Source organism: Octodon degus, unplaced genomic scaffold (genome assembly GCF_000260255.1).
Source record: "Octodon degus isolate 3935 unplaced genomic scaffold, OctDeg1.0 scaffold00033, whole genome shotgun sequence".
Classification (NCBI taxonomy): domain Eukaryota; kingdom Metazoa; phylum Chordata; class Mammalia; order Rodentia; family Octodontidae; genus Octodon; species Octodon degus.
The window spans coordinates 7,256,638-7,267,854 of record NW_004524609.1 but is presented as its reverse complement, the minus strand read 5'-3'; the positions used below and the strand labels follow the sequence as shown (position 1 = coordinate 7,267,854).

General features: G+C 49.6%; 1 protein-coding gene across 4 annotated transcripts in view; it reads left to right on the top strand.

Annotated features, from left to right (window-relative positions):
- The window catches only part of Rgs9 (regulator of G protein signaling 9), a 122,145-nt gene that overhangs the window by 52,711 nt on the left and 58,217 nt on the right, over window positions 1–11,217 (top strand). For all 4 annotated transcript variants that reach the window (XM_023714171.1, XM_023714170.1, XM_004630044.2 and 1 more), the window contains one exon: window positions 10,071–10,167. In XM_023714171.1, coding sequence (XP_023569939.1) covers window positions 10,071–10,167 — 97 coding nt within the window. The remainder of the gene's footprint in view (window positions 1–10,070; window positions 10,168–11,217) is intronic.

Here is an 11,217-nt window from a genome sequence, read left to right as displayed (position 1 = left end):
TGCTGGCTTTGCAACAAGGATTAAAACAGGAAGCCCCAGCCTAGTACTTCATTTGGGTCAGGACACTGTCCCCCACATCTCGGCAAGGGGGAGCCTTCTGACGTAAGCCCAGGCTAGTGAGCAGGAGGTGGGAGGTAGAATTTTCTAGTTCAGGGTTTCCAATATTGCAGGTTGCTTTCTCTTGTTTAATTTTAATTTTACTTTACCGTGGTAAAATCACTTAACTTGCGGCCTACCCTTCTAGCAATTTTAGAGTGTGTCGTAGTGTATCATGAGTTGGGAGTACAATAGTGTACAGCAGGTCTGTCGAATCTACCCATCTTCACTAAACTTTGATAGTCATTGATGAACAAGAGCTTCAAAATAAACAACCACCAACCAGTATGGCTGTTCCTCAAAAATCATAGAAATAGAACCACCACAGGCACCAAAAATCCCACCTCTGGGTATGCATCCAAGGGACTCAAATCAGGATCTGGAAGGGGCTCCCTGGGCGCGAAGAACCACACGCTTTATCTGCATGGATCATTTCCTGGCTCGCAGAATTGTCTGGGACAGGAACTGCTCATTTCAGATCCATTAGAAATTACGTCCTTGCCTTCAGCAAAGTCAGAGTTGGCCCGAGTGCCGGGGCACACGTCAGCCTGAGGGTCAACAGCAGAGAGGAGCACAGAGAAACAAACCCAGAAGGATATTGGAGAGGGGCTGGGAGGTGGCCACTGCTCCGAGGGGTGACCAGGGGACCGTGGAGCAAGGGCTGCAGAAGCAACTCTTTCCAAAGTTCTTAGCTGAGGGGCCGCCAGGTGCTCCTGGCCCACCACTCTACTCTTCCCCTCTGTGAGTTTGCCTCCTTCAGGTACCTCAGACCGTGGAGTCCTCAGGTGTTTGTCCTTCTGTGTCTGGCTCGCTTCCCTCACTGCGCTGACCTCACAGTCCGTGCATACTGTTGTGTGCTGCAGGATTTCCTTCCAGCACCAATGCACTGCTGTTCCTTGTCCTGTTTGTTGATTGTTTGTTGGATTGTTTCCAAGTCTTGGCTATTGTGGAAAATGTCGCAATGAATTCAGGAGCACGGATGCTTCTTCCAGATCCTGATTTCAGTCTCTTGGATGCATACCCAGAGGTGGGATTTTTGGTGCATGTGGTAGTTCTATTTCTATGATTTTTGAGGAATAGCCATACTGGTTGGTGGTTGTTTATTTTGAACTCCTACCACCAGCGTACCAGGGTTCCACTGTCAGTCTCTTCACCCAGAAGCCTGGGTCTTCACACCACCCTTCCCTTCCCTCACTGTGTGGGTCCCCGCTCTCTGGGGAAGCCTGCTCGCCCCCTTGGCACACTAGGGAGGGCTGTCTCGGCCACCCTGCCCTCCTGGCTCTCCCCCAGCGAATCCCTTCCTTTCAGGAGTGCCTTTCTTGGTTTACCAAGCATGATGAAAATATACAGTGAATGTTTAAATTTAAAAATGTTGTTATGATGCAAGACGTACTGCCATCAGTCCTTCTCAGACCGCTCCCCCTCTTTTCAAACACACTTATCCATCATGCGGGCCGCTCTCTGACGTGATCCTAAGTTGTGCAAGTCCTCTCTCAGGGGTGTCGCGACTGCACCTGCTGAAATCTGTATTTGTGTCCTTGTCTACCCTGTTCACTGGATCTGGCACCAGGAGACTCCTGGCTTCTTCCAGACAGTGCAGGGGGCTGGGATGTAAAAAGGATCAAGGTGTGTCACGCCCCTGTGCCAGCTCCCCACGATGCATGCATGCGCTCGTCAGGCACTACAGACATGCGCAGAGGAAGGAAGAATGAGACAAGTTCTGACCGTGAAAGAGAAGCGTTTCAAGTCGGGTCAGGACAGCAAGGAAGCCCCGCAGCCCGACTGAGGACACCCACCAAAGGGGACTTCCAGGCTCCTCCACAAAGGGGCAAGCCCAACTGGGCAAGTGGTTTGGAGCAAGGGAGAGTATATTTTTATTTTTTGGGCTGGTGAGATGGCTCAGTGGTCTAAAGCACCTACTTAGAACAAGCTTAGCAAAGCACAGGGACCGCGGTTCGATCCCCCAGCACCACATGCCAGCCAGCCCCGCCCCCTGGTGGGCTGAGCTGGCCACACACACACACACACACACACACACACACACACACACACAAATTAATTAGGTTTAAAAAAAAAGGAATGTTAAAATTTTTTTTATTAGTACCTGTTTGCAGTATTAATTATTATATTCATTGTGGGGCATTGGTACGTGGGTATAACACATGTTAATTGGTTTTTGAAATTCCATTCCTCTCTCCTCTTCTTCCTGGCCCTTCCTTCTGCTTCTTGGTCACTTTCATGGGACAGTATTTTGAGAGGCATTAATGGGAATGTGTGTTTTACTGTGCTAAATATTTTATTTTATTATTTTTAGGTATTTGGTACAGGGTCTCACTACACAGCTTGGACTTGTAGTGATTCTACTGTTTCAGCCTCTCTAGTGCTGGGATTACAGGCATGCACCACCATGCCCAGTCTTGGTGGCTGGCTCAGCATGCCCAGGGGCAGGGCTGGTGTGGCATGTGGTGCCAGGGATGGAACCAAGGTTCCTGTGCTTGCCTAAGCAGGCACTTGGTCTGCTGAACTATTTTGCCAGCCTTTTATTTTGCTTTTTTGAGACAGGGTCTCACTATGTAGTTCAGGCTGGCCTTGAACTCTCTGTATAGCCTCAGCTGGCCTCAAACTCATGACAATCCTCCTGCCTCAGCCTCCTGAGTCCTGGGATTACAGGCCTGCGTCACTATACCTGGCCTGTTCTAAATTTCTAAAAGCTTAAATATTCACAGTACTTTTCAGTCAAACCTCAGATAATCCATTCTGTCCTGCTACCTCTAAACACTGTGTGCAGAGCTTGTTTAATCTCATTTAATCTTCCTAACATCGGCATGCTGTAGGTAATGATACAATCTATATTTTACGAAGAAGCGAGTCTGGGGCCAGCCAAATAGCTCAGTGGATTAAAGCGACTGCAAGTAGGCATAGGGGTGGGGGTTCCATCCCTGGGCCTACCATGCCAGCCCCACCCCCAGGGCATGCTGAGGGGATTGAGACTGGGTGTGGTGGTACATACCTGTAATCCCAGCTCTTGAGAGGCTGTAAACAGGCAGATCACTGTGAGTCTGATCTAGCAGTGAGACCCTAACACCCTGTAGACCCTGCCCTAAAATACATTAAAAAAAAAAGAATAAGAAGTGAGTCTGAATGAAGTTTAGCAGTCTACTGAAGGCTTCTAGCTTCTGAATTGGGGTGAGGAGTTCAGCGGGGCTTCCTCTGCCCCCAGGCTCCTTGCTTTCACTTCAGTTTCCTCTTTTTTTAATAATAATTTTATTGAGAAACAAATATCAAAGGGACAGTTTCAGAACGGATTACTGGCACATTCTCAATAATTAATACATTGCATATTGTCGTCTTAGTGGTTGTTCATTGTACAAGATGCAGACATGATATCCTGTTTCTTTGTTGTTGCGTCACCATCGTCCATCCTCGCTGTGCTGAGGACTGGATCCAGGGCCTCCACGCTTACCTTCAGGCTCAGTTTTCGTGATTTATTTTGTGACAGAGGCTTGACAGACTAGGCTCAAATTGTGACCCTCCTGCCTGCCTCGGTCTCCCGAAGTGCATGAATTTCAGGCATGTGCTGCCACAGCTGGCTTGTTTATCTTATTTAAAATTTTTTTAAAAAATTTATTTATTTATTTATTTGGTACAGGGTCTCACTACGCAGCTCAAACTTGTAGTGATCCTCCTGTCTCAGCCTCCCAGGTGCTGGGATTACAGGCGTGCACCACCACACCCATCTTGGTGCCCAGCTCAGTGTGCCCAAGGTTTCAAGACCAGTTCAGCATGTGGTGCCAGGGGGGACCCGACCCGGGTCCTTGCGCTTGCCAGGCAGGTACTTAGACTGCTGAGCTATCTCCCCAGCCCAACTTATTTATTTTTGAACTGAGTCTCACTATGTTTCCTGAGTTGGTCTTGAATTTCTGAGTTCAAAGGATCTTCCTTCCCTGTCTTCAGAGCACCCACACTATGGGCATGGCCACTGTGCCCCGAGTCTTTCTTTCCTTATAGTGTCTTTCAACTCTCCTGAGACTGGGAATATCTCTTACCTTGTTGTACCCCCCACAGTGCTGGGCACTTAACGTACACTCAACAAGCACTTAGATTTGTTTGGGTATCGGGACTGAGTTGTTATTCCTGGGTCCCTAAATACGGCTCTGCATGCTAAGTTTCAAAAATCCATTAGTTGTCTGAATCGGACTAGTATTATTATTATTACAATTATTATTTTGATATGGGGTCTTGTTAAGTTGCTCCTGGTGGCCTTGAACTGGCCGTCCTCCCAGGTAGCTGGCCCTGCCCACTACTAGTAATAATGGGAATAATGACCAAGCTGTGTGTTTTCCTGTGAAGTGTATATTTATGTGCTTATACATATTGAACACGCTGCATAAAAATTCAAAGTCCAGTGCCGGCCAAATAGCTCAGTGGATTCAAGCACCTGCAAGCAGATGCAAAGGCCGGGGGTTCAATCCCTGGGCATGCTGAGCCAGCGATTCAGACTGGGCATGGTGGCATGCACCTATAATCCCAGCACTTGGGAGGCCGTAAACAGGAGAATCACTCCGAGTCCAATCTAGTAGTGAGACCCTGAGCACCCTGTAAAACCTTCCCTAAAAATACAGGAAAAAATATCCAAAGTCCAGAATGTTGTCAAAGTGAAACATTTTCACAGCATAACACTGCAACTAGAAAACATTTCATGCACACATCATTTAAAATATTTGTGTAAAATTATCTTCAGGCTCCGAGCATAAGGTGTATAGGCAACAGTAGGTGAATTTTCATGTTAGCATTTACTTGAGTCCCATCTGTAAGTTATTTCACATATATGCAAATATTGTAAAATAAAAAGTCTGAAAGCCAAAGCATTTCTAGTGCCTAACAGTTTGAGTAAGGGATAGCCAACCAGTATATAGAATGCAAACTTTCCTCATAAAGCATGAGTTGGCTTTTCATTGCTAGGACAAAAATACTGGAGTAGGTCAGCGGAGAGGGGGACATTCATTATGGTTTCATTATTTTTGTTTATTTCATTAATTAATTAATTAATTTATTTTTGCATATAGGGCCTCACTATGCAGTTCCAACTCAGTGGTTGTTATGGCTCAGCCTCCCAGTGCTGGGATTACAGGCATGTGCCGCCACGCCCAGTTTTGGTGGCCGTCTTGGTGGCATGAGGTATCAGGAATTGAGCTGAGGACCTTGTGCTTCCCAGGCAGGTGCTTAGACTGCTGAGCTATTTTTTTTTTTTTCGGAACCAGGGGTTGAACTCAGGCCCTCGTGCTTGCCAGGGAAGCACTTACTCCACTGAGCCATCTCCCCGGCCCCTGCTGAGCTATTTTGCCAGCCCTGGTGTACAGTTTCAGAGGCTGCGGTCCATGGTTGCTTGGTGCAGCTGCTTGGGGGCTCATGGTGAGGCGGGACGGACACCATGCAGAAGCATGTGATAAAACAGAGTATAGAGCTGGGGACAGAATATGGTCCCCAGGGCATGTCGCCCTGACACACTCGCTTCGTGTCTTCATAATGCCATCAAATGATCAGTCTACTGCTTATACTAGAGCCTTCATGACCCAGCTGCCTTCCAAAAGCTTCTGTTCTGAATGTGCATGCCTTGGGGACCAAGCTGTCAAATTGAGCCTTGGGACCAGGGACATTCCAAATACAAATCATAACAAAGGCAACCTTATGCACATTCAGAACGAGAGTCTAAGAGATTGTAAGACCTTCCTGATAAGGTGGGGCTCTAATATTGTGGTCCCATTTTATGGAAGAGGAAGGAATTCGGAGAGATTAAATGAGTCACCTCAGATGCTTCAGTTAGCCGTGAAAGGAAGCCCCATGGAGGCTGTGGGAACCTGGGGTTCTTTCTCTTCTGGCTTCAAATGCTTTCAAGCTGTAAAAAGACCTTGATTATTGTAACAAGCCACACGGTGTTGAGGGTGTTGTTCCATTAAATGACAGGGGACTAATGACAATGTAACCAAGTTACCTAAGTGGAGGAGGGGGCAGGAAGTTGAGGAACTCTTCCTCATCCAATAATGGCTGGAATATGGGCGGAGAAGGCCTGGGCTACCGGATCTGCTTAGCTGTGCGTGTCCCCCAGCTGGGGAGGGCATGAGAGCCGGGGAAGGCAGGGGTGCGTCTCTGGCCCTACGGCTAGTTCTGCCCGGAGCTTCTGCTCCTCTCTGACCTGGGAGACCCCTTCCTATGCCGCTGCCCTCTGCGGCCTGCTTCCTGCCACCTGTGACTCACTCCAGGTTATGCTTCTCTGCTATGGCTGGGGACGTGATACCAGAAACTCACCCTGTCCTGCTTCCCACGTCAGCCTATCCTGGGACAGTCGTCCCCCTCACCGACAGTGCCACCCTCCCTGATCAGCCTTGGCCCAAAAGTACTGAGCGGAAAATTCCATACTGAGAGTGGGGGAAAGGAGTCTTCACCTAACTTTTATTATAGTATATCATTACAATCATTTTATTTTATTATTAACCAATGTTTTCAATTTCTTACTGTGTCTGATTTATAAATTAGGTTATCATAAGTGCGTAAGAGTAGGAAAGGCTGTAGTCTGTATAGAATCTGGTGCTGCCCGTCGTTCCAGGCATTCCCTGAGAATGAAGCCCTGGAGATGGAGCGACCTGCGTGAGCTTTCGGGGACCATGAGGGCCACAGCTGCTTGTCGGCGGCTTCCTGGAGCTGCTCGGGATGTGCCTGGTAGCTGCAGGGTGGTGGGCTGTCCAGAACAAGAGCATGTTTCCGCGTTAGTGGGGCTTTGCTGGGAGCGCGGAAGGCGCATTTGGAACCTTTGCACGGGGCTTTGTCAGTCCCCGATTAAATATAAGAGGAACACCCAAGTATTTTTTTTTAATAGAGTGAAACATCTAGTTTGTTTTAAAATATTCCCCAGTTGATTTTATTTCCATTTAATTTTTTTAAGTTTGTCTCTTTCCCTCCTTCCTTCCTTCCTTGTAACAAATTCTTGACAATTTCTTTTTATTTTGATATAGGGTCTTACTATGCAGTTCAGACTTGTAGTGGTTTTCCTATCTCAACTTTGCCAGCACTGGGATTACAGGCATGCACCACCACGACCGATTTTGGGGTTGGCACAGCACACCTGGATTATCTTGGAAGTCATTTTAAAATGTTAAAGTTCTATAATATTTTCCAACCAGGCATGATAGCACATACCTGTGGTCCCAGCTACTTGGAAAGCTGAGGCAGGAAGATTGTTTGGACCTAGGGCAACACAGTGAGACTTTGTGGAAAAGAAAAAAGGAGAGAGGGGGAGAAGAAAGGGAGAGAGGGGGAGAAGCGGAGGTGGGGGGGAGAGAGAGAGAAGGAGGGAGGGAGGGGAGGACCGGCATAGTACTGGGGATTGAACTTGGGACCTTGCACTTGCCAGGCAGGCACTTAGACCACTGAGCTATCTCCTTAGTCTCTCTTTCCTTCTTTCCTTTGCCTGGTTGGAAGATATTACAGAACTTTAAAATTTTAAAATGACCTCCAAGATAATTAGAAATGTTCTGAGGCTGTCTTCCTGTTTAGTGTATTAGATCTTCCTTTGGCAACTTATTGTTTCCCTTGGGCTTGAATACTTTCTTGGATACCCATGAATTTCATTCCAGTCTCTGGTCCTTCTCTCTTGTGAACTTGGGGCAGTCCTTTCCGGTCACCCACAAGACGACACCGTAGCTATCGCAATGTCCTCTTAGAGCCTACATGGTAAAGCAGAAGTGTGTGTGTATGTTTCCAGAAGGTGGCTATTTTTTGACATCTTCTTTTGCTTTATTCCTTGTGTGTGTGTGCTTTGGGCCAGACAAGCCAGTGTCCTACCACTGAACTACATCCCAGGCCTTCGTTCGCATCATCTACCTTGGTAACTCCGCCTCCCTCACCTTGATGGATCGGGTCTCGTTTTCTCACAGCAGAATCCTATTTTTGTTCGCTAAGGTCCATTTGCTCTTGCAAATGTTCCCAGACCTTCCAAGTCAGAATGAGGCTCTGTGCCCTCCCAGCCAGGGAGGAGCCTGTGTCATTGAAGCACACATGTGGTGACTCTGGTCACATAACTCGTAAGCCTTGACATTGTTCTTTGCCATTTTCACGGAGCGGGTGATCCTCAGGCCTGGAAAGCCAGGCCTCCTTGCCGTCCTCCTGGCCACCGCCTTCACCGACTTGCTCATTCCTGCGCCAGGAATGTTCACTGGGTGCCCTTCGGGGCCAGGTGCTCTCCTGGGCCCTTGGAGTTCAGTGGCAGGCCACAGCAAACTAAACACCAGCCTGGAACAGTCAGTCTGCTTTCTAGGGACGAGGCTGGGTACGCAGCACACTGGGCTTGCCTGCTAGGAAATGAATTCTTTTTTTTTTTTTCTTTAAAGTGGCAAAATCAGGCTTTATTTTGGGAACAAAATAATTGAATTGGGTTTTGGTGAAGGGCATGGGTAAGAAAGGGTACCGCAGGCAGTAATGTCCCCCCAATGGTGGGCCGAGGGCTAAGCGGAGCCTCCGGTGGGTCTCTCGCTCCCAGGGCTCCCTGTACAGCTGTCTCCCCGCGGGCTCTGGGTCAGCTGCCGGAGAGGTGCGGGCTGGAGAGGCTGCTGCGGCCCGCTCACTTGGGCGGGACATCAGAGGTCTCAGACACCAGCTTCCCGTCGTGGGTCTCCATCTTCGTCAGACCCACAGCAGACTTGGTGCGGGTGAAGCCAGGGCTTGTGAGGCCCCCGTAGGATGAGCTTACCATTCCCGAATAGCCTCTGGTGGTCTTCGTGTAGATGCTCAGTTTCTGCATCCAGCCTCCAGCCTGTTCTCCTCGCCCTCCAGCAGCTTGCGGTAGGAGGTGATCTCGCTGTCCAGGGCCAGCTTGACGTTCATGAACTCCTGGTACTTGTGTAGCTGCCCAGCCACGTCCTGCTTGGCCTTCTGCAGGGCAGCCTCCAGCTGGGCCGGCTTGGCGCTGGCATAGGAAATGAATTCCATAGCAAAAGCAGGGTCGAGGGAGTCAACGGTGGAGTTTGAGGTTTTGACCTCGAATAGGACGATCTGTGACACCTCCCGCAACGTCAGAAGGAGGAGATGAGGGCATGAGCCAAAAGATCTCTTGGGAAGACTGGCCTAGGCTGCAGGAACAGCCCGAGGGAACACTCCGAGGTGGCCGGCGAGCATGCTCCATATGGCCAGGGATGGTGAGGTGGCCAGCGGGGTGGCTGGGCTGGAGCGAGCCAGAGGGGAGTGACAGGAGAAGAGGAAAGAGGCCTCACCTATGTAGACCATGGGGCTACATCCTTGTTGTCTGCTCTCGGTGGAATGGCCCTGGAAGTTAAATGCAGGGGCAGAGGAGCTCCATAAATGATGGACGGAACTGTGAGAACTGAGCTCAGACCTCCAAAGCGGCAGGGTGGCGGGGCCCAGTGTCCCCCCCTGCCCGGACCACTGCAGTCAATTTAAATGGACGTGCCCTTTTTATCCTTCCTCGGCCAACCTCCTCACACCCCAGTGTTGTTCTTCTGTCGTGGGTACATTTCCAGAACGCTGTTCTGGGCCAGCGTCTGGCACACGATCCACTGGGCTCGGCCTCTGCCCCCTGTGCCAGCCTCATGTCTCCCTATTCCCTGTCCTTCTCTCTCACGTGTCTTAGCAGATGGTGTTTCAGTTTCTGTCCAGCAAAATCCCTTTTTGTTAAGGTCCGTTTGTTCTTGCAGATATTTCCAGACTTTTCTAGTTAGGATGAAGCTCTGAGCCATCCCAGCCTGGGGTGGGGGGTGGGGTGGGGGTCTGTGTCACCGAAGCACACGTGTGTGCAGTAGCCTGCAGCCCTGAGTCCATCTGTACCTGTGGCCCGTGGGAGGCCCCTGGGTTTCCCTTTGCATCTCTGAGCCTTGCTCAGTGCTGTGCAGAGGCCCCCACCCCCACCCCTCCTCCCACTTCTGAAGCAGTTCCCTCCAGCAGGCTTTCTCTGTTTTGTTTTGCAGATTGAAGCACTTGTGAAGGACATGCAGAACCCGGAGACTGGGGTCAAAATGCAGAACCAGAGGGTCCTAGTCACCAGCGTCCCTCATGCCATGACAGGTGATGGGTCCCGTAGCTTAGACTTGGCTTCGAGCACCCCCCACAGGGAGCTGACAAAGCGGCACACAGGCCAAAGTTGGCTCACCGCCTGTATTTGCAAATAAAGTTTTATCAGAGCCTGTCCATGTCCATTATGTAGCCTTTAGGACTGCTTCTGGTAGAGTTGAAGCACAGAGTTGTGCAGAGGCTGAACCATGGCCCACAGAGCTGAAGATTTTACGGTTTAGCCCTTTGTAGACAATGTTGGCTGGCTCTTGAACTGAATTTCTTCCAAGGGAGGAGTAAGAAAAGAGAAAAAGATTCAATAGGTGACTTGAAGTCATTCCTCCCAGAAAGTTATTTTAGATATATTTCTTATTTTTTTGGCTTGCTTCTTTTGTCTGTTTTAACAAAGTCAGGTACCAGAAAAAAAATGCTATTTGGCAGGAAAGAAAATTGGCTTTTGTCTTCTAGTTTATACCCAGTTCCTTCTGACTGCCTACCTCTGGGGGTGCAGCCACTGGAGTCCTCCTTCTGTGGGTTGCAGGAGGTTTGAGGATGCTGGAGGGAGGGAGGGAGGGCGGGCTGGGCACCAGCAGCAGAAGAAGGCATTGCCCTGTTACCCACACGAAGCAGACTGCTTCACTGAGCGCAAGCTGGGGCTGGATCCCTGTGCTCACTCACTGTGAAGCTCACTGCCGGCCCTTAGCCTTCTTGGACAGATCTTGGACCCTGCTCTGCAGAGGCCTGCTGCCTCTCAGCTTCCCGTCCCTGATGGCTTGGAGGATGGGGCTCCCCACCAGCACGCAGGTGTCCTTGAGGACAAACGACAGAAGACCAGCTCTGGCTTTTGGGGAATAAGGAACATTAATTTGAATGCTACAGGGCAGTGCAGGGAGGAGAAGGAAAATCTGAGGAAAGTAAGAGGAAAAAACAGAGAAACAAAAACCCAGTGGCCAATGAGCAAGCCTTTGAGGGTGCCTCTGCTCTCTGCCATCACTGAAGAGGCAACCGCGGGATTTCTTCTTGAGGACATCTCCTCCTCCTCCTCCTCCTCCTCCTCCTCCTCCT